Source organism: Tursiops truncatus, chromosome 1, assembly GCF_011762595.2.
Source record: "Tursiops truncatus isolate mTurTru1 chromosome 1, mTurTru1.mat.Y, whole genome shotgun sequence".
NCBI lineage: Eukaryota > Metazoa > Chordata > Mammalia > Artiodactyla > Delphinidae > Tursiops > Tursiops truncatus.
In genome coordinates this window covers 109,576,504-109,600,701 of record NC_047034.1, presented here as the reverse complement: position 1 = coordinate 109,600,701, position 24,198 = coordinate 109,576,504, and the positions used below count along the sequence as shown (strand labels likewise).

Here is a 24,198-nt window from a genome sequence, read left to right as displayed (position 1 = left end):
CAGCATGACAGTGCCTGTGCTTATGTGTGTCCCCATAATGCTTCAGTACGCTTACAGGTAAGTGCAGAGACCCCAGCAGAGCACAGGAAGACCACTGAATAATCTAAGTCAGAACTCGTGAAGGTCTGAGCGAAGTTAGAGGCAGAGAAGGCACACAAAGATGAGGCACAAAGTGGCGAAAGATGAAGAAGAGAGACTCGAACTGGTCTTTAATGGGACTTAGGGAGTAAGGAAGGACTGACCAACAATGACTCCTTTCTGTCTGGGGTCAACTGAGCTCAGTCTGGACATTCATGACAAGAGCGGACAACTTGGTGGCAGCTGAAACCATGAGTGTGGACACAGCCAGTCAGAGAGATGACAGCAGAATGCACACTAGGAAGGATGGGAAGGCGGGGGAATTAGGAGAGGAGATGCACTCAGGAACCAGATGGCAAAAGGCCAGGGGAGAAGGAAGCAGCGCTGGGGACAGGCAACCTTCAGGAGAGTCTAAAGTCAGGGTGTTCCACAGTGACACCTCCGCAGAGAAGGCATTTAAGAGAAAGATGGGAGTGTGTCCACGGATTTAGAAATAACAGCGGCACGGGTGTCTGAGGGCAGCTCATCCTAACCCTAAGTGGGTTAGGAGCATGACCAGCAAGGAAATGTAATTCACTGAGCGAGTTATTTAGCCTTGCTATGCTTCAGATGCCTCGGGTACCAAAGGGGAGCATAGCTGTACCAGCTTCACGCGCTGTCAGGAAATCAGGTCAAACAATCCCTGTTGAGTGCTTGTCAGTGCCTCGTACGGAGCACTTACCTCCACCTTTGGCCATTTTATCCTTCACAAGTTTAAGTTATCTGGGGATACCATCTAATGGGTAGGTAAGAAAACAACCTGACCAAAACCCAAGACCATTTTTGGGGGGAGGAGCCATGGAATGAGGCAGAGGGAAGAGGGGCAGTTCTTGGGAAGATGGGACCGCAATCTTAAAAAAATGCAGGAACAGCCTCGAGTACCTTCCTTTCTGACCTATGACTAGAACAAAATTTCTAAGATTACTTGAATTGGGCCTTATTTACAGATGGGAAAACTGAGGCCCAGAACTAGGAAGATAAACCGTCCCTCCTCACAGAGAAATCAGTATTGTATTGTTTCAATTTGATTTATTGAGAAGACTAGTGTGATGTGGCTACAAAAAGTATCTTATAAACATCATAATTGCTTTCTTCTTCTACTGAAATTATGTTATTCTCACAGGAACAGTTCCTAAACCTGGGTTTGTATAACACTAGTCCAGAGAGATGCCTCTGGAAATGTGGTTAAGAAAATCCTACCCCACCCAGTCCTTCCAGGGGCCTGAGAAGTCCCACACACACCACCACTGCCGCCTGTGTGATCCTAACCAGGGCTTCCCACACTTACTAAACCCCATTTCCCTGGGACATACGTTTACATCACCCATCAGTGGGGAGTCCTGTCCATCAGGACATACCTCCTCCAGCTCCCATGCCCAAATGGCTACATTTATAAAATCAAGTTAATGTGAAGATTAGTGGCACACGGGGCATGGGTATTAGAAGTCAGAAAAGGCAACTTGAAGTTTGTATGTAAAAATGCGCACTCCCTTATATTTCAGCTTGAGATAACATAGGTAATGACAAGAAGGAGAGAGAAGCTTCAAGGTCAGCACATGGATGTGAATACACCTCAGAATGTTTTGCAAACAGCACAAGGATCCCACCAGCTGTCACCCTTGCCTTTGTTCTACTTCCCCAGAGCCAGGCAATCAATCCATCAGACAGAAAAAAAAAATCCATTTCCTAAGCTGGTTTCCAAACTTCAGCTTTTTAAGACTTGTCACATCATCTTAAATTTGTGCTCTCCTAGTGATGGCGCAGCCCTGGGAGAAGCATATATAAATGTCAGTGCTTCTAGCTGTGAGATTGTGTTTCTCCTCACTGGCCACAGGAGGGAGCCAGAGCGCCTCTCTTCTGAGCAAAGGCGAGGACAGCTCCCCAATATTATAAGGACGCCCGTGGAGAGGAAGGAAACCTTGTCCTGGCAAACGTGTTTGACTGACTAACTTATTTGGTCAAATGACTATACCAAACCACATTTCCTATTTGACAAGGGTTAGCTTTTATCACATAAAATGGCTGCAGCCTACACTCGGACTTGGAAGACACGTGTCTGACTTGCGCGTTTCTGCTGGGGAGAGTGTGTCTGCTGCGGAAGAATACCCACTTTTAAACAGAAACTAAAACTGTGTACTCTGATGAGAGGCTGGAGTCAGCTAACGGGACTAAAGAGACAAAACTTCAGGGGTCTTCCTTGGTGGTGCAGTGGTTGAGAGGCCGCCTGCCGATGCAGAGGACACAGGTTCGTGCCCCAGTCAGGGAAAATCCCACATGCCGCGGAGCGGCTGGGCCCGTGAGCCATGGCCGCTGAGCCTGCGCATCCGGAGCCTGTGCTCCGCAGTGGGAGAGGCCACAACAGTGAGAGGCCCGCGTACCAAGAAAAAAAAAACAAAAAGAAGCCAAAACTTCAAAATCATCAGGACATATTAGGCAACCGAAAAGCAACAGGCCACAAATTGAGTCTAATTTAAAACTAATATAAAATAGTTAGGAATCCCAGGTATTTTACATTTTATTTTGTTCTGATAATCTGGTCAAAGGCAGGTTCAGTTAAACAAAACTTGTAAATGAAAGAATACTGATCACCCATCATTAACATCATCCCAACCCCCGCAGTGAGAATGGGGTCTGAGTAGCCCACTTTAGTCTGTGGATCAGGAGGTATTTCCTGAGTAATGACTGAGTAAATGACGCAGGTTTGTCCAGGCTGCTCTCTGGGCTCTGAAGGCCTTGATCCCACTCCACTGTCACAGGCTCAGATCAAATCATACCTTCTCCAAGAAGCATTGTTGGACTCTATGTCTCACTCTGTCCCCGTCAAAACGAACCATTGCTTTCTTTTTTTTTTTTTTTTTTTTTTTTTTTTTTGCGGTACGTGGGCCTCTCACTGCTGGGGCCCCTCCCGTTGCGGAGCACAGGCTCCGGACGCGCAGGCTCAGCGGCCATGGCTCACGGGCCCAGCCGCTCCGCGGCACGTAGGATCTTCCCAGACCCGGGCACGATCCCGAGTCCCCTGCATCGGCAGGCGGACTCTCAACCACTGCGCCACCAGGGAAGCCCAACCTTTGCTTTCTTGATGCTCATATCTTCTGTGCCTCCACCACTTACTCCTAGTCAGGACACGCTAGAGATTTTATAAGCATGCCAGTGCCCGTCACGAAGGCGTTTTCTTTCTTTTCCAGAGCGCCTACAAATACTGTGTGCCAACTGTTGTTCTCAGCGCTCTGCTTTACATATTCATTTAATACTCAACACGCTGGAAGGTAAGTACTATTATTACCTTCATTTTGCAGAGAAGGACCCTGAGACAGAGAGGTTAAGCCATGTGTCCAAGATCACAGGTACAGGAAACAGAACCAAAACTCGAACCCAGGTAGTCTGGCTCCAGAAACTGCTCTTAACCGCTGGGCCACACGACCTCTCCTACAAGGTCTGTAATCAACATTTGCTGAACTGAACAAAAATGCAAAGCTTCGGGGTATGCTTAACAGAAGCGAATGCTCAAAATGTGGTATTTTGGAGCCCTTTATTCTTATCATCATCCAAATAAACCATTTATATACCCCAAATCCTAAAATGAAGTGATAAAAATCTTCCATAATCCACCATGGGCAAGCATATAACATACTTACTAGATCCGGAGATGTTCAAGTCTTTACATTCCTCGATGTTAGCGTCACTGTCAAAGTAGATTTTGATTTTGCCACTGTGAGCTTTATTGTCAAAGATAATCTGGAGACACAAATTGAGGAAGAGGTTACGGCCCAACAGAAAGTATGACTGGTTAGATCAATTCTGCTTAAAATATCAATGGCATCCAGATAGCGTGCCGATCCAAAGAGAGTTAGACTGATGAAAATGTCCTCATCCCATGATTCCTTCACAACTTCCTATTATTAATGAAAAAATGTGGTCCAAAGGGGGAATGCATGAAATTCTACTAAAAGCACATTCGGATTCAGAGAAATTCTAAAGCAAAACAGCCAACCAGTCCAAAGAACAAACGTGAGAATTCACCACCAATTTTTGACAAGAGAACACAAAGACCTCGTTTATCACACTGAATGGAATTTACAAGCATTTGCCTTAATCTAGTCCTTTGGGTATGAAACTCTAGATTTTCACTAGGCTAGAAATTATTTTTCTATTTGCTTCAAACGCTATATATATGTTTTGAGAAGTGCTACATGTGCTTTCAGAAGTGGCAAAGATTGCTCCAGGGTTATGGGTTGAATTTAAGATTTCCAAATGCCCTCAATCTTCCACATTATGTTTCAAGCATTTAAAGTTTATAAGTGAAATATGCAGCGTATTTTAGGGGCTTTCCTGGGGGAAAATGAGGCCTTGAATGCCAGGGCTAGTGAAGTTTGGTCCTAGCTCATAGGTATAGAAATGAGGTCTGTATAGCTTAATTCTCGAATCTCTGGTTTGGTCATAACGATATTCTTAGATTACACTGAGAATGTGTAATGTGCACGTGCCTTGTGCTCAAAGATGTTCAGGCACCTGTGGGTTTAATCATAGATCGCATACACGTTCAGCTCTCCAAGCTTTGCCTTGCCTTGGATTTCATAATGTGTTTTGTAATGTGTGGGTCACCCCAGGGAGATTAATCATGCTACTCTCTGGGGGAGACATTCTTCCTTACTACATGTCACCATTTATAATTAATTTTTTTGTTGACTTGTTTTTCTATCTCTTCCACTAGGCTGTAAGCTTCCTGAGGGCCATGGTACCTCTAGAGCATGGCAACTTGCCTGCTGCCTCGTAGGGACTCATTGAGCATTCAGCGATTGTTGTTGAATGAAGCATACTTCTGAATTGCTAAAACAACAGCTACATATAACATCCAACTGAGCATTCAGTTCTGCCCATCAAGAAACATGAAAGAAGGAAGGGAGGGAGAGAAGAAGGGAGTAAGGGAGGGAGGGAGGGAGAGAGGGAGGGAGGAAGGGAGGAAGGGAGGAAGGAAGGGAGGGAGGGAGGGAGGGAGGGAGGAAGGAAGGAAGGAGGGGAGGGAGGGAGGAAGGAAGGGAGGGAGGGAGGGAGGAAGGAAGTCCATGGCACATGCCTGCCCCTCCCAAAATAAAAGCTGCAGCAATTGATCCTTTGCAGATTAGCCTTCAGACCAAGGGGGCACTTTCTGCCTTGAGGTTTGAAAACATTTGCTACAACATTTGCAAAGACCTTCCTTCGAAGGTGGGAAAAACATTATAGGCACTTAAAACACAGGTCATAAGCTATTTTTAAAAATGTACTCAGAGAGTAGGAAGTCAAAGTCCACTTTGAAAACTCTTCTCAACCCCAAAATCTAGTTTTAAAAAGTTGGAATGGGCTTGTATCATTTTTAGAAGTCACGGCCTCTGGACCAACGATGCTATAAAGTGGCATTAAAACTTTTTTAAACACAACTGCATCAAACACATCTATAGGCGGAGGTGCTTTGCACTCTGCACCTACAAAAGGAGTAGAGAAAAATGATAAAATGGCTTAGTAAAATAGACACTTGCCGTATTCTGAAAGATGTAACAGTCTGGTAGCTCTCGGGAATGAATCGTCTGCAGGTCAATGCCTTTGAGATGAAAGGAGATTTCAACTTGCAAGAGGCTGAATAGAAAATATTACAAGGTATAAATTGCCACAGTCTTCCTCCCCTACTCTCCTTTCCCCATCTGCGTCTCCTGGGCAATGAGACTCGAAAGCATATTTACCGATAAAATGCCAGTCTGAAGAATGATGAGTTCTTCCAGTCCTGAGGGTTCTTGGAGAGGGTCTGGAGGTCTAGATGAATGCAGTCTAGGGCCATGAAAAAACCACAGTGACTGTCAGGCAAGAATCAGATGCTAAAACCAGTGGGCCGAAGTGTGATGAGAGCAGAGGACTCAACAAGTTCCAAGGCATCTCTCCACAGAATACTTAGTAATCACAACAGGGAGACCAGTAACTTTACAGTGGGGAACCTGGCAGATCCCACCCTAGCCACGTGATCAAAGTTAACATCACCAGGATTGAGATAAAGAGACATCATGTGCCTCCTGAAATAACGTACCATTTGTGTGGTATTTCTGCCCCAAATGCGTAACCTCAATCTAGGCACAAAGAAACAGGAAAACTAGGGGCTTCCCTGGTGGCGCAGTGGTTGGGAGTCCGCCTGCCGATGCAGGGGACACGGGTTCGTGCCCCGGTCCGGGAAGATCCCACATGCCGCGGAGCGGCTGGGCGTGTGGGCCATGGCCGCTGAGCCTGCGCATCCGGAGCCTGCGCATCCGGAGCCGGTGCTCCGCAACGGGAGGGGCCTCAACAGTGAGAGGCCCGCGTACAACAAAAAACAGGAAAACTCAAGGGAGGGACATTCTACTCTTTAAAAATGTCAAGGTCATTTAAAAAAAAAAAAAAAAGCCAAGAACTCAATTTTTCTCCAGATTATAGGAGACTAAAGATACATGACAACTAAATGCAATATGTGATCCTGGACCAGGCAGGTTAGGCATGGCTTTTGCTGTAGATAATGTTAGGGCAGTTGATGAAATATGAATAGGGTCTGTAGATTATAGTATCACATCCACGTTAACTCATGCTTTTGAGCACTGTTCGGTGGTTATGAGGAGCACGTTCTTGTTTGGGGAGATGCACACAAGTATTTAGAGGTAGGGGCCTTGTGTCTGCACCTTCGTCTCATAGATTTCAGGAGAAATTTTTTTATGTAGGAAGAATGATAAAGCAAATGTGGTAAAATGTTAGCATTTGGGAAAGTTAGACGAAAGCTATACAAGGACATCTTTGTGCTATTTGGCAACTTTTCTGTTTAGTCCGATACTTTTCCACAAAAAAAAAAAAATAAGAGAAAGAAAGGAACTTAGATTGTACTCAAATAAAAATAAATTATGAGCTGTAAACTATAAAAGAATGATTCCAAGAGCCGCACATAAAAATTAGTCTCATTATTGTGTAGCCTAACACCTTGGCAGGAAACCGAGGAGGTCTGGAGACAATGAACACCTTTCATGGTCAACGCCCTTCAAGGTCACTCAGCCCTGATGCCAGAACTGGTGTGAACCAGCCTGGCTGACTCTCACCTGGGCTGCTGCTGCCCGCTTTGTGCTGCCTCAAGAATGGAAAAGTCAGGGCCTCCTGCAGTGCCCGACACTCAGTAGGTGCTTGAGAACCCAGGTAGGCCCTATGGCTTGTTCTCTGAGAATCTTCTCTCATAATTTAACTCTTTATTTACTTATCTATCTCCTCAACTAGAAGATAAGGTGCTTGAGAGCAAGGGCACGACTGCTGTGGCCGTTGAACACCCATTGCCTAGTATATAGGACACTCAAAATATGGAGGACACACTTACATTTTATGACAATCAGGTATCCTGGGCCAAAAACAAGGACACGGAGCTGAATGGACAGCTCAACAGCCACAATATTTAAGAAAGGCAGGTGTCAGAGGGGGTGCCTCCCTGTGTTTGGCAAATGGACCATGAGTATCAAGAAACAATTCAATGTTGGTTTTCCTGACTGGGCCTTGATTGATACAGTGAGGGCAGTTGATCAAAAGAAGCTTTTTTTATAGGAAACTAAAGATAGGATGATACAGATAGCAAAAACATACAGGGACTTACTCTCTGCCAGGCACTGTGCTCGGGGCTTTATAGGTTCTCTCATTTAATGCATCATCCTGTTTAACCCCCCGAAGCAACCTTGTGAGAGATACACTATTGTTGCCATTTTACAGATGGACAAACCAAGGCACAGAGAGGCCAAGAAACTTCCTCAAGGTCACACAGCTAGCTGGTGGCCAACCAGAATTTTTTTTTTTTTTTTTTTTTTTTTTTTGCGGTACGCGGGCCTCTCACTGTTGTGGCCTCTCCCGTTGCGGAGCACAGGCTCCGCACACGCAGGCTCAGCGGCCATGGCTCACGGGCCTAGCTGCTCTGCAGCATGCGGGATCTTCCCAGACCAGGGCACGAACCCATGTCCCCTGCATCGGCAGGCGGACTCTCAACCACTGTGCCACCAGGAAGAAGCCCCTAACCAACCAGAATTTAAATCCACATGTGCTCAGTTCCAGAGCCTGAGCTCTTCACCAGTACACTGATGAGGCTGACCTCTGAGCACCTATTTCGGAAACTCAGAAGGCCCAGGCTCCCTACCTGACTCATTCACTTATTCAGTAAATATTTACTGAAAGTTTTCAGGGGCCAGGCATTGTGCCAGGCACTGAAGGTAGAGCGATGAACGAGACAGACGAGGTCTGTATGGAGCTCACACTGTAGTGGGGGAGATAAACCAAGAGTGAAAAAATATACACAGGACAATTTCACGGTGTGCACAGTACTGCCAAGACACAGTGAAGTGATGGAGGTTAAGTGGGTGGGGAGGCCCTACCTGAGGAGAACTGTTGGGAAGGGCTCTGAGGCACTGGGGCTGTTTAAACCGACACCTGAGGGAGGAAGGAGACCCAGCTGAGCACAGATCCAGGGGGAGCGCTCCGGGCAGGACAAAAGTAAGCACTAAGTCCCAGGCAAGAAAGAGCCTGACTTGTTCAACAAACAGCAAGGAGGCAGAACCAGGGAAGCGGGGGCTTGGAGAGACAGGCGGGTGGCCGGTCCTACAGAGACTTGTGGGTTTTATTCTAAAAAGATGGGAAGCCACTCGTGGTTTTTAGCCCAGGGAATGAGATGTCCCAATTTAGCCAATTTTTTAAAAAATATCATTCTGGTTGCTGAGGGGCAGGGCAGGGGGTGGAGACCAGTCCAAGCAAGAGCGGCAGCGGCTTGGACTACAGAGGTGGCAATGGAAATGGAGAAACCAACACATTCAAGTTTGGGGCTTGAGCAACTGGGAGTATGATGGCATGATGTGAAAATGTTGGTTTCGTTTTCCGAGATGGGCAAGAGTAGAAAGAAACAGGTTGAGCCAGGGGTAGGGGGTGGAGGAGGCTTGAGATGTTCTGTTTTGGACACAGCAGGTTTGAAATCCCTATTAGAGTCACAGAGGGGGTTGTCAAGTGGCTTGTCAAGCAGCCGGCTGAATGGAGGAGGAGTCTGGAACTCAGGGAGGAACAGAGCTCGGAGATGCGAATTTGGGTGCAGAGAGAGGGAGGCGACTTCGCAGAGCTGAAAGGGGTGGGCCCTGGTGCTGTGGGAGGCCTTTGGCCGCAGCCTCGCCTCTGCAGCACCGGGCTGACGGGGAAGCCTGCTGGAGGTGCTGTGTGCGGAGGTTTGCAGATGTGTGGCAGTGTGAGCGTGTTCTGCTCTGGCCCGTTTCTCCAGGAGGTATCAGCAGCTGGGGCACCAGGGCTCGGCCACAGAGGACCCTGGTGACGGCTGGCAGGATCCAGGTGAGAAAGAAGGGAGAGGCAAGTGCCCGAACCGCTTCTGTAAGGGAGTGATACTGATGGACAGAGGTGTCCAAGCTGGTACAGGGGGCACTGAAGGCCGATGGTGATGGACAGTATAAAATGTGTGAAGCTGGTAAAAGAGAGAGAGGTCTGTGCGAAGTCAAAGACCGCAGCTGCAGAGTACTGAACCGGCGCTTCCCAAGCTTCATGTGCGTATATGTCATTCAGGGATCTCGTTAAGATGCAAATTTGGATTCTGCAGGTCTAGGGGGGGCCTGGAGATTCTGCATGTTTCACAAGCTCCTGGGTGATGCCCATGTTACCGAGTTTAGAGTAGCAAAGACCCACGGTCACTAAATCGCTGCATGACCTTGGCCTAGTCACCAAGCTTGACTGAACATCAGTTTCCTCAACTTTAAAGTGAAGGCCAAACTGAGACTATTTAAGGCCCTTCTACCTTCAACATTCTTATTCTAAAGTAAAGGAAAAGGAAAAAATAATATTTAAATTAAACTTATCTGGGCAAATGACTGTATTCTGAAAGAAGGAGGAATTTGTTAAAAATCTGTGTGCCCGATACTGTCCTAGGTCTTCTTCTCCTGTATTTCATTCATTCTAAGACATGAATTCACTTCGCTGTACAGTATAAACGAACACAATATGGTAAAGCAACTATACGCCAATAAAAATTTTTTTAAAAATGAAAAAAGACATTAAGTTTTTTCACTTTCAAATGTTTATAAAACAGGTGCGTTTTTTAAAAATTGATGACGGATTCAGAGAAATAGGACAGCACATGTTAGTTAATGTTACACTATCTGTAAAATTTGCCTTATAAAAGTCTATTTGATTATTCAGATTCTGTCATTGTAATAGGAGAACGACACTTTAGCTACATCCACATTCAGAACTCTCTGGAGTCTGCCATATCTCATGCTACAGTCATTGCTAATGAGGCCACCAAGCACTTGGTGGCAGCAAAACCTAAGAACTGAGATTTTTTTTTTAAAGCATGGCAAAAGCCCCGAGTAAAACATCAAACTTCAAACAGAACAAACTGATATTGGAGTAGCAGCCTCATCACTCAAATGAATCTCGTTTACAAGGCAGAACACTCCAGCGAATGAAATAACAACCCTCTCAGAGACAAAGGGAGGGTGGATTCAATATGTTCTTAAAATGACAGGTAAAATGATGAAATGGTCATAATGTTTCATGCTAAGAATACGTGGAAAGAAGATAAGAAATTCAAAATCTGCATTATAGAAAGTGAAACACTGTAGTAGAATGATATCCATCTAAATGTTGTAAAAAAAATTTTTTTTTAACAGGATTCATTACAGTACCCCCAGTGAAACTGAACTGTAAAGCTACAGGTCTAGAGGCAGGGACAGAGGGATAGGCCCTCAGCATGAATTAGGGGAAACCCTTAGCTTGAACTGTACAATCAATCGTGCAGCTAAACATAACCCACCAGGAAAGCAGCACACAGGCAGATCTCTGCGCTGAGCACACTGAAGGATGCTTCTCTTAATCATAAAGATACCGCAAAATTCATAAATAGGTAATCTAGAACAGCTTCTGCTAATTCACCTATTTAAACTATAATGCCACACCAGTGAAGTCAAACTCAATCCCTATTTATACCGCCTGCAGGCTTTCTCCAATGTGTCCAAGACAAGAAAGTCTAAAATCCAGTATCAAGCATTTTTAAGATTATTTTTTACACCTTTTGAATAGATACATCAAAAAGTTCTCTTTGATAAGTTATATTTAATTTAATAAGTCAAAAAATATAATTAGCTTGCTTCAACAGTCTCTCTTAAAATAAAGTCAAATTAATAGTCAACTTCTCTCCATTTGGTTAAAAATATTCCATATGATGGAAAGGAAATGACCGAGGACACCACTGTCCAATGGTCAGGGAATAAATCCTGCTTTCTGCTCTGTCTCGCCTAGCCACTGATACTGACTTTGGCCACATTTCTTTAATCAATTTTCCAAGAAAAATCAGTTGAGGGAAACAACATATGAATCACTGGAAAATAGTCGTATGATTCATCCAATTAAGGCTCACATTTTTAAGGGGACAAGTGGCCATGGCTCATTTGGAGCAGAGGGTCACTGCACAAGCTTTCAGCTCCACCTCTCAGTACTCCCAGTTACAGGAACTGCCCACGGCGGGGAGCACAGCTGACAGCGCAGGAGAAACATGCAGGGTGAAACTGGATCAGCCCCTGCAGACTGACTACCACACAGATCTCAGGATAGCAGAGCCTGCAGGGCAATAAGATAAGGGACATTTCAAGGCTGCTGGCCACAGAACCAAGCTACTGATGGGTCTCTGGAAGCAACCTGGGGACCCTGACAAGTGCTAGCTTATGGGCTGTTTCTTTTAGAGTCAAGAGGGTAGGACACATTTACTCATGAAAAGATTCTAAACAGGTAGCCTGTGGGAAATGAATTAGAACCTTTACTTCACAGGGATGTTCTTCTATTGTATTACCAAGGCACCTTAAAATCGGGTTATAGGAAATATGGTCAAATGAACTCTGGAGCTCTCTTTTTAATAAAACCACTCCAAATTTACACTGCTACTAGGACCTGGATTTCTGACCTGTTAGCTGCTTGAGGAGCCATGACTGGTTAATCTCTGCAACCCCAGTTCATAAAACAGGGAGTGCTTTAGGCGTGATAACTGTACACCAAAGGTTTGTTGAATGAAAGACAAAACCTCCCGAGCCTCAGTTCAGATACTTTGCATTTATATATGGAATGCTTTTAAATTCTTAACAGAATGTCACAAAACAATTCTACTTGATTAGATGTTAACTTTTTGCCAATCTCCAAACAGAGAAAATGAGTTATTAATCACAATTCACCTCTGAAGAGCATTAATATATTTAACAAATGATAAAAGCAAGAGTACCCAGCATTTTCACTCACATTATTTCATTTAACAAATACAGTCTCATTTTTTTTCAAAAAGCCTAATCCCCCCCTCACGGAGGGAAAAAATTAAACAAACAGGAAACACCTGTGCATTTACCCCCCAAAACCAAAAATCTTGAGTTGCACCAAAGAGATGCACAAATGTTCCTGGTCCTGTCACAGCAGACCCATAGTTTCCTGAGCCAAAGCTCTTTGCAGGCAAATGTTAAAGCCTCAGATAGGTCAGCCGTCACAAAGGCAAAGTTGTTTCATTTGGGCTGCCAGCGCACGAGGGTGTTTTTTGCTCTTACCACAGAAGATGATAAAGAAATATAATGAAATTATCACTGTATTACCTATTTCAATGTCGCTGTCAATATTTAGCGTCTCATTAGAAGGAAACATGGTCCCTTTCTTGTAATGCTGCTTACAGACTTTTAATCCAATTCTGTTGTCTTCATTTTTTCCATAACCAAGGGTCCCCAGAGATAAATTCCTTAGCCGATGAAACTATTAAAAATAGTTAAATAAAGATATTTATGAGCTTAACAAGTTTCATCAGAAGTTACAGCACATGGAATATACTTTTAGCTATTTTTTATTGTTTGTCTCATATCCCTCAGTAGAACTCCCCAATGTAAAACACCACAAGGTAATCTTCTTGGGTTGAGCAGAAACACACGGCGTCACAGAACTCGAAACTAAAGTGCAGCCAGAGGCTCCCACCTACTCAGAGCCAAAGTCAAGGTCCTGCCTATCTCTCTGAACTCCCAGCCCACTACTGGCCACTGGCTCCACCCCGCCACCTCCAAAGCCACACTGACCTCCAGGCAGTTCTGGAGCTCTCTAGGCACACTCCTGCCTGGGGCCTTTGCTGTTCCCTCCGCCTAGAAGCCCAGGTACCTATCTGCAAGGTTCACGTCTTCAGACCTTGACTCAAATATTACCGCCTCCATGAGGTCTTTCCTTACCACCCAAAGAAAACTGCAAACATCCATCTCCAGTGCACAGGCACCACCAGGCAGTCCAGTCTCCTCCCCTGCTTTATTCCAGTTATCATTTTCAACATACCTCTGAGGACCCAAGCCATCCACACCCACCGCTTACATTAACACAGCTTTACCATCTGCCTATCTGTACTACCAGGGCTTTACTGGCCCCTATCTTCATTAATATGAATTTATTATTCCAGGAAACTTTTGCCCAGGAACATAAAAATTGCAAGTAAGTGTATTATTTACTTCAGGAACAGCCCCAAACCTCATTTAAATAGATGATCATTTTGAAGATGTAGTCTAATAACTCCCAAGACTCTCTGAACATCCCCCACCAAAACCCTCATCTTGTTATGCCCACCAATCCTAAACTATTATAGGATGATCTTTACTCAGTTCTTATCCAGCTCCCCTCACATTGAAAGACATGCCTTAAACCAGACTTCAAAATCTATAGCCAGACTTTGCACTCTACAACCTATGGAGCCATCTCTGCTACCACTGTTAGCAGTGAGCTCAGTCTTGCTTCCCAACATGCATTTTTTTGTTTGTTTGTTTGTTTGTTTGTTTTGGTGGTGTTTTCAAGGAGTCAGCATTCTGTACTATATTTTTCACTTCTTTTCATTTCTCTGGCTCTCCCCTCTAGAATTAAGCTCTATAAGGACAGGAGTTTTGTCTGTTTTATTCATGCTATATCCCCAATGTCTAGAACAGTACCTGGTACATACTCGGTACCCAAATATTTACTGAATGAGTAAATGAATTAATGAATGAATAAGAAAGAATAAGAATTTCTCTCCTTTAAATATTTTCTTCAGGCCTACCAATCTGGTTTCTCAATACTACCTAGACACAAATATTATCATATCCTACTCCATATTCTTAAAGTTCAGCTAGGCTTATTAATGCTAAGACATCAAAATTGAGATGCTAGAATCTTAGATTTGGTCTCTCATTCATCAAACCTTCTGAGATTATAAGCCTACTTTTAGCTATTTGGCTATTTGATCTGCGGTAATCTCCCAATAGTAGCGGGTGGGAAGGGATAAATACAAACATAAATCTTAAAGAAAAACTTAAAATAGGCAAAATCTATTGTGTGGAAATGTAGCTACAGAAAAAGCAATAAACTTTTGGCAGACTATGCAAAACTTAAATCAGAATATGTTAATATATGTATAATTTTTTTCTTTGCTAAGACAACAAGGTCAAGGATCAACATATTCTCAAAGTATAGGTAAGTCACAACAAAATACTTGCCTGACTAATAGCAAAAAAGATGCTCTCATAGGTGTCCTCTTGAGTATATACACTGCAACTGTATTCATCTTCATCTACACCGGAATATCCTTTCAAAAACAAGTGCTTAAAAGCAACAGTGTTTTCTTCTTTGAAAGCAACCACCAGCTGGTTACTTAAACCAAAACGAACAAGCTAGGAAAGAAAATCAAACAGAAGTATATGAATTTACCAGGGGAGGCGAATGCCTTCTTATTATCATGAATCCTCACCTAAAACATCAGCCAGAAAAATCTCACTGCTTTGGTTTTTACTAATCATATCAATGTCAAAATACAGGAACTCTTTACCCCCAGAAATAACCTCACCAAGCTAAATCAGCAATTCAAAATAGCATAAAATTAGAAGAAATGAGCACTCCAGCGACTAACAACCTTACTGGCCTTTAATGATGGGGAAGGAGAAGAGGAAGGAGGAATCCAAGTCAGTTATGTCTGAATCCATTTTCCGTTTTCTTTTTTTATAGTTCTGCTATTTTTTCTTTTCAAAAAAATTTATTTGAAATATAGTTGATTTACAATGATGCGATAGCTTCAGACGTATGGCAAAGTGATTCAATTATATATATATATATATATATATATTCTTTTTTATATTCTCTTCCATTACGGGTTATTACAAGATATTGAATACAGTTCCCTGTGCTATACAGTAGGTCTATTTTTCTTATACTTGCATTTCAAATTTATTGTTTTCAAACCTGATGGACATTTGAGCCTTGAACAATGCGGGGATTAATCCAAGTATAATTTATAGTCCGACCTGCGAATTCGAGGATTCAACCAACCGTGGATCGTGGATCATGTAGCATTGTAGTATTTACTACGGAAATACATCCTCGTATAAGTGAACCTGTGTGGTTCCAACCTGCTATGTTCAAGGGTCAACTGTGCTTAGTAAACCACTAATTCATGTGCTTGACTGCTATTGGACAGTTAAATCTAAATGATTTCACATTTAGAAATTGTAAGTATTTTAAAAAATCATAACAATGTTTTGCACGTGGCTTTTGAAGAACATTTTTGAAAAGTGGCCTGTATAGTACTTCCTCCAGCTAAGAGGTAATTGTCGTCAAAGGAATTCAATTCCTCTAGCTCTGCAAGAACTCGTATGAGATTTACACCTAAGAGTTCCTGTCTCCAAGATCTACAGCATCAAAGCACCACAAAGGATAACAGGGGTCACTCCACCTCCATGATGTCTACCCAAACACTGTCACCACGCACCCACCTTCTTGTGATAAAACTCCTACTTATTCCTCCTTATACTGTATCACAGTACAGGGTTAGATGCCAAGGGCTCTCTTCACCAGAAGTGAATGTATTCTTTCTGCCCTTAAGTTTTCTTCTTGGAATCCAACAAGTAGGGAAAATTAGCAGGCACTAAATGTCTACCCCTCAAACCCAGGAAATTCCATACACAAACAGCCTCTCTCTCCACTCACACTCAAACTCACACTCTGTCACATACTCTTTCACACTCACTCTCACACACCCTGTCTCACACGTACACCCTCACATGTGCTCTGCTGCTGTCGTTCTCTCTCCTTCTCACATCAACACAAATACAGACACACACATGCCATGGCAGAAGTCAGACCCTTATAAACCCTGTCCCACACACCCTTCCCCATCTACCCACTTTATCTCCTCATCTGCTTTATAAGACAATGAGAGTCCAGAAAACTTAACCCAAACCTTCACCATGCTAAGTCACCAAAACAATTTGGGACTCTGCTATCATGTGTGAAACCAGCAAGTTCAACAAGATGACCTTGACATTTGTGTTACCTGCTGTCACTCCATGGTTCAACTACCAGACCTTTCAGATGAAACAAATGTTAATTTGCACCTGCAAACTTACATAATTTTTTTAGTGATTTGTATTTTTTTAAATTTATTTCATTTATTTTTATTTTTGGCTGGGTTGGGTCTTCGTTGCTGCATGCGGGCTTTCTCTAGTTGCGGCGAGCGGGGGATACTCTTCGTTGTGGTGGGCAGCCTTCTCATTGCAATGGCTTCTCTTGTTGAGGAGCACGGGCTCTAGAGCACAGGCTCAGTAGTTGTGGCACACGGGCTTAGTTGCTCTGCAGCATGTGGGATCTTCCCGGACCAGGGATCAAACCCTTGTCCCCTGCATTGGCAGGCAGATTCTTAACCACTGCATCACCAGGGAAGTCCCTGTATTTTTTTTATCTTTTAAATTTTGCCCGACTTTTTAAAAAGGCTAAATAATTTAAAATAGTTACCACTTTTCAGCAATTATCACACTCCAGGCACTGTACTAACTGCTTTACACACACCATCTCCCTTACTAACACAACAATCTTATGAAAATGTTAATACTGTTAACCCCACTTTACATATGTGGAAACTGAGATTCAGTCTCATTACACTGCCCAAGACACCTAACTAGAATGAAAGCCAGGCCTAAATCCAAAGTCATTTTTATTATGTGACAGGAGTTCCATCTGCTGAAAAATCTGACTTCAGGACTCCTGTTAAAGAATTTAGGTGCCAGCTTTCCAGACCTGCAACTATTGTTTGAGAATGTACGTAGATGACACTCTTTAGCATCTGAACCTCACCAGATCACATTCCTCAAATACCAAGTCAAAGGACTGAGCCATTGCTTAACCCAGCTATTCTAAGGAAAATATCAGATAAGAAGTCCCACAACATCCAACCTGTGCTCAAAGCTAAGTAACCAAAGGCTAAAGATTCTTTCAAGCATGTGATGTCTATCAATGGTGCCTGTAGGAACTGCCAGAAAAGGAAAGGTCACGTTGCTTTCCAAAAGCTAAAAAAGTAAACCAGGGAAACAATACACACATGATTGTTCGGGGGTTTTATTAAATACTGACATACAAATGAAAAAAAAAACTGGTACACACACATGAATCAAGTTCTTCAGTCGAAGTTTACTGAGTGCTTATTCTGTGCCAAGCGGGGATACAAAGTGGACAAGGTTGATACTGCATAGTGCTGAATAACAGCTCTTACGTCCTGAGTGCCAGGCACTGTGCCTAAAATTTATAACTTTTATGTCTCACTTAATTTCCCAATACCCTCTGAGGGAGATATTACATTAGACTCCACAAGGACAGGGATTTTTCTTTTCTTTTTTCCACTACTATGGGCTCAGGAACTGGAATAGTGGCCATCACAATGTCAGAGTCAAATACCGAATCTGTCCATCCCATTTTATACACCTGCAACCTGAAGTCAGATACCTTATCCAGGTTGAAACAGAAAAGTGTGAGAGCGGGGATCCAAACCAGGTTTGTCTGACTCACCTGTTCTCTTGACCACATGGCCTACAGCCTCTCAAACTGAAATGCTGCCAACTTAACTCTAGAAGTGGGGAATATTAGAGCCACTCTTCCCACGCTCCTAGCTAAGCTAAAGAAACCCAAAAAGTGAATGGGGAGTGAATAACTCGACCAAGACAGCAGCATTCAATTTGCTGCTATTTTAAGCTACCACCTTATGTAGACTCAAAGCTCATTACCTCCATTTTGGGAATGAGAGAACATGGAGGTATAATCTCTGCTTGGAACCACCTCCATCTGGCATCAAGAACAGGAAATGTTCTCCATCGTGTTGTTCACAGAACAAGCAAAGATCCACACGTATGGCCCCAAATCAGGTCAGGGGTAGGATTTTCCAAGCAACTCTCAGCAGAGGAGAGAAACCCTGGAGGGGGAGATCATGAGGTCCCCTTCCTGCGATGGCAGAACGAAACACCCCCTACAGAGCAAGAGTGAAGAGATGATGGAGGATTGGTCAAATAATTTCATTTTTTAAAAGGGGCTGACAGGGGCTTCCCTGGTGGCGCAGTGGTTGAGAGTCCGCCTGCCGATGCAGGGGACGTGGGTTCATGCCCCGGTCTGGGAAGATCCCGCATGCCGCGGAGCGGCTGGGCGCGTGAGCCACGGCCGCTGGGCCTGCGCGTCCTGGGCCTGCGCGTCCGGAGCCTGTGCTCCGCAGCGGGAGAGGCCACAACAGTGAGAGGCCCGCGTACCGCAAAAAAAAAAAAAAAGAAAAAAAGAAAGGAAGGAGGGAGAGAAACGGTTCCCTGGTAGACACAGGAGGAGGATTCTAGCTTAAGGAATAGCGTCCAAAAAAAAAAAGGGGGGGTGACAGAAAGTGCATTCTAGCCCCACTAACTAGATGTTAAGATTTGCTGAGGTTATAAGACAGAAAAATAATTACTCATTAAGTGCAGCCTGGCAAAGATTGTGAATTTAAGACCTGATTATGAAATCAATGGAGGAGAAAATATTCTGTACCAGGTAAAAACAAGACACCACTCTAATAATATACAAAGAATATGGGAGAGAAAGAGCAGATCTAGCAAAAGAATGTAGACACCTCTCTCAAGATTATAAATCACTGCAGAATGCAGGGTAGGAATGTCTAAAAAAAAAAGTTTCCTTCCCATCAACCGTGATAAAACAGAACCCATCCCATTAGACTTGAGGATGGAGTGCTAAAAGCAACAAAAAAAGAGGAGGAGGGAAAAGTGGGATTTGAAGGAAAGAAAGATATTTGAGAAATCTGTTCCAATTACATATCACCCAAGTAGCAAAACTTATTAGAAGGACCCTACAGGGGAACACAAGTTTAATCCACCACAATTTGGTTAGGGGAGGCCGGGTACAGTTACACAAAAAAGTAAATGATCGATTCCCAGAAATATTCTATTAAAAGTGAAATCAGTGATGTGGCCAGCAAGGGGTACTAGTGAACCCAGAAAAAACTACACGTTGAGTGATCAGGCAAGACTTGCAGGGGAGGTGGACTTCAAATAGCACCTGCATGATGAGGGAGAAAAAGAATCCCTCTGGACTTGGAGAGACGACAGGGCAGGGATGAGAATCACTGGGTGGGTCCATCTGTCTGGGATGTGGGGAGGAAACAGGAGATGAAAAGCTGCTGGAAAGGCAAGTTGAAGGAGACTGTGGAAATCTGTGAATTTCAGGCCACAGAGTCAAAATTTTGTTCTGTGGAAAATAGGGCTCTACAGAAGTTTCTGAGCAGGAGAGACACAATAAAAGCATTCTAAGAAAAAATTAATCTGACGTGTATTGAATGGACTGGTGCATATGGAGATAAAAAAGGTAGGCCTAAGATGAATTCCAGAAGCAGTCTAGTTAACTTATGTGTATTCCTCGAGTGCAAACTCTGAAGATCAACATCTAGAAAGAAACAGTATTTGAATAAGAGTGCAGACTCTGGAGCCAGACTGCCAGAGAGCTCAGATCCCAGCTCTGCCACTTCCTGGCTGAATGGCCATAGGCAAATTACTCAGCTCTTTTTGGTTCAGTTTCCTCATCCATACAGAGCGGGTAAAAACTGAACCTACCTCATGGATTCCAGTGAGGATGGAATGAGCTAACACACATGAAGCACTTACTGTGCCTGGCACATGGAATGGCTAGGCTACATGTGAGCTGTCAGCAGTGGTAACACATTCACAGCTTACACTCCCAAGACAATGCAGAGCATATGAGGTGCTTCAGACACATTTTTAATTAACTAACAATGTAAGAGTTTGTGCTAGAGAGGAGATAGTGAATATGGCAAAACATAAAGAGATACAGTTTTGAAGGAAGACTCCATGGGATTTAGTAGTTAGCAGGACAAAAAAGGTAAGTCAAAGAGGGTGATGGTATTTTATGCCCAGGTAAGTTACAATTTTAATAACATTAATAGATCAAAAACTTGAAATGACAGCTGGTTTGGCAAGAGAAGTAATTGGGGAAAAATTAAAATTAACCAAATAGCAAAATGGGACATTATTTCTCCTTCTTCCAAACAATACTAGCAATGCACCTACTTTATAGGCAGGTTGCCAAAATTAAAACTTCAAAACCAAGAATTAAAATGAAAACAATTTTCAAAGAAAATAGGGCTTCCCTGGTGGCGCAGTGGTTGAGAGTCCGCCTGCCGCTGCAGGGGACACGGGTTCGTGCCCCGGTCCAGGAAGATCCCACGTGCTGCAGAGCGGCTGGGCCCGTGAGCCACGGAGGCCCGCGTACCGCAAAAAAAAAAAAAAAAAAAAGAAAGAAAATAGCTAAGCATATACATTTAACACTGGCCCTGCCTCTCATCTTTGTCTCGTTGGAAGTAACTTGTTTACCCTAAAACGTGATGAGCTGGTACAGCACGTCATGCAGTGACAAGACCTCTTTATGAACACAGGATAAAGATGCAACTTCAGTTACGGCAGGAGCCGCCTCTCTCATTTCTAAAACTGTAAGGAAGTGATTTTTAGAAAGGTATTTACTTTTGTGTTCCTGAAATCACATCTTTACAAACAGTTGTTACATTGATGACAGAATAATTATTTTCCCATGGAGCCTAATATCCCAAATTAGTACTGTTTTTAAAAGGCCGCATGTTTCAAATATAGTTACCTACAGAGAAGCCTCCCTAAAACTGGTTCAGTAGCACAGGCCCAAAAACTAGATGACAACTGATAATAAAGTGCTTAACAATATGAATTTAAGCAAAAGGTCCCAGTGTAGTCTTTAGACACTCCTTATAGTGCCTGGGAAAGGGGATGGGGCGTAGGTAAGGTGGGGGAGTATTTACTTAAGCACTCAGCTACTGATGAAAAGAAAACTTAGCATTCCATAAATCCAAAATCAAAACAGTCCAAAATGCAGATTTCCAAAGTATATTTATATAAGATGTATTTGAATAAAGATAAAAGATTTCAAGAACACAGATCACTTTGGACTGGGCAGGCTTCACGAGCCCTGTGCCTCATTCAGATATAGAAACCCCACACCCCCTTCAGATCTAGTATTATCTATATTTACAGAACCTGTGAGAGATGACCTCAGAGTCCCTCATTAAAACAAAGTCGGCATCTAAACTGAACTTCGACCTACCACCTGCCCTCCAGAATCAATATAATTTTACAGGTTTATGAACATGAGTGTGGCCTTTTCAGGACAAAAGTCAAGTGGCAGAACATGGGAAAACAGTTTCATCCTGGGGTAAGAAAAAGAACAAATGAACTGATAATATAATTTACCTGTGTGGTGACCATGACTATCTTCAAAATCTGCAAACCCATTTTCCACGGAATCTGTTGTCTGGCTCGGAATTTTTCACAAGGGTTCATGAAGTAAAACTTCAGGTCTTCTCTCAGACATTCTTCTGTCACCTCAGAATCAAGATGAGCCATTGCATCTCTGCCAAAGAAGATTAATTTTTAAATACACAAAAGAGCCTGTCCATCAGAAAGCTCCTGATTAATACTTTCCATTCACATGCTTTACCCATTCTTACAAGCAAAACTCTCTCCAGCCAGTGAAGTCCTTTTCACTTTAGAAATCTGAAAATGATTCAGGACCTTCTATCACCTGCCTTTACGTATAGCTACCCATCTTGTTCTAAGTGGCCATTACCAAAATTATAAAAATAGGATTTTATTTGCAAGACTTGTCAATTCCTACATCCTAACAGATAGCATTCACTTGTCACTGGAGTATTAACAAAAACTAGGTGGGATACTTTTGTGATATGCTAGGTGTGAAATCACAGAAATTTAGTACAGACTAATGGAATTAAATTGTTACGGAAATAGAGAATCTCTGTTCTATAACTCTCTGTTCTATAATCCTTGAAAGAAGGATTATGTCTCTTTTTTTTTTGCATGATATATCAGTGATTATAAGATCCCAAATTATAAATATCTTTAAAGTTAAAATAGCATCTCTCTATTTATGCCCAATCATATAATTGTGTCATCCTATATATTAGCAAAATTTTGCTTTTACTATTTCAAGGACTCTGGACTCAGAAATGGGCACATGACTCAAGCTAGGCCAAAAAGAACCAATGAAATGTGGTCACAAGACTGTAATTATAACCAATGGAAGAGATGTGGTCTTTCCACCAAGTAGTCCCCAAAATGGGGCGTGAAAAACAATCCACTAGGAGAATAGAAAATACTAGTACTTCCATTTTATTCTTTATCTTAAAAACAAACAAACAGAAAAACGAGCTCTGCTAATAATAGACCATATAAAATAACAGTGGTCTATAGTAGCATATAATTTATAAATAATATATACACATTGGGGATATGTGCTTAACTTTTACTGTTGAATGCATAATCAGCAAAGTTTGGGGATCACAGACTTAAAGCATAGGCTGAGTCTGGAATTCCTGGAAGTCATCTCACCGTCTCGCCTGGAAGCCAGCATAGGAGAGCTTGCCAAAGAGTGGAGCTAACACAGAAGAGCAGTTAAGATTGCCTAATGACAACGTTTGAGTTCCTGGAGCTAGCTGTGCCTGAAGCCATGATTCCAAGACTTTCAAGCTGAGCCAATAAACACTCTTTGGACCTTAAGCCTGTTTAAGTTTGATTTCTGTTTCTTGAAACAGGAAGCATCTTGATGGTAAGTTTAATGAATAAACTCTATTAAGTTTAGCCGATCATTCAAGTTACTCATTTCTTAGAAAGTTTTTATAATTGGGGGTTTTCACCTAAAATATCTTAATGACATTTTTATATTGACTTAGGACCTATGTCATTTAGCTTGACTAACAAATTTAAAAGAAGCTCAAAAAAAATAAAAATAGAGAGACTATATTAAGGCTCATTTTAAGACTTTTTAAGCCTTATACTCAGTTGTTAATGATTTTCTATTTTTTAGTTAATATTTAGACCTCCTATTTCCAGAATTAGTAGGCCAGGTTATTTTGCTGGAAAGAAGAAGGGAGGGAAGGAAGGAGGGAGGGAGGGAGGGAGGGAGAGGGAAAGGAAGGGAAGGACCCATACTGAGAAATGATGGTCACAACCCAGCCCTTTGAGCCTCTTGCCTGGGTGAGCCAGGGAATGTTACACTGTGAGCTTGCTTGGTTCAGGGGGCTCCAGACTGGAATTGCCCTCGTCTCCTAGCAAACACATGCAGACCTCTCCAGACGCTCATCCTAGGACTTGGGGAGCTCTGACAAATAACTTGTAAAACACGTTGACTAACAGGTACTAATACATACCAGGCCCACGAAGAAACCAAGTAGCATGAAGCAGTCAGCTAATTTCAGAAACAGCAGCAACAGGGCCAAGCATATCAGAATCAGAGGCAGATTAGAAAACAACCATGCTTACCATATTTAAAGACATATAGGTAAAAACACCTATAAGAAAACCTTGGGAAAAACAAAAAAAAATGAAAAATCAATGACCCAAAGGGGTCTCATTTCAAAAGAATAAGAAGACTTTTTAAATGTGTTTGCCCTGCAGCGGCTATAGTTACCTCCTGATTTCATCTAACCAACTTACTGAACACTTCCTGTGCTGAGCGATTTTGCTGGGTGCTCGGGCCACAAAGCTGAATAGATGCTCTGCGTCCAGTAGGAGAGACAGACTTGGGAGGGCAAATTCAAAGTTATCAAACAGCTCAGTGGCTGCTGTACCATAAGTATACAGAGTATTATGGAAGCAGGGGTCTGCCTCTGGGGAGACAGGTTCAGAGCCAGAGGGGGAATCCCGT

At 42.9% G+C, this 24,198-nt stretch overlaps 1 protein-coding gene across 9 annotated transcripts in view; it reads right to left on the bottom strand.

Moving 5' to 3' along the window:
- MCOLN2 (mucolipin TRP cation channel 2) overlaps positions 1-24,198 on the bottom strand; it is a 59,627-nt gene that overhangs the window by 22,544 nt on the left and 12,885 nt on the right. For all 9 annotated transcript variants that reach the window (XM_019920137.3, XM_019920141.3, XM_073787898.1 and 6 more), the window contains 6 exons: positions 21,729-21,888; positions 14,643-14,816; positions 12,744-12,897; positions 5,832-5,916; positions 5,631-5,727; positions 3,753-3,852 (listed from right to left, as the gene is read on the bottom strand). In XM_019920137.3, the coding sequence (XP_019775696.2) occupies positions 3,753-3,852; positions 5,631-5,727; positions 5,832-5,916; positions 12,744-12,897; positions 14,643-14,816; positions 21,729-21,888 (770 nt within the window). The remainder of the gene's footprint in view (positions 1-3,752; positions 3,853-5,630; positions 5,728-5,831; positions 5,917-12,743; positions 12,898-14,642; positions 14,817-21,728; positions 21,889-24,198) is intronic.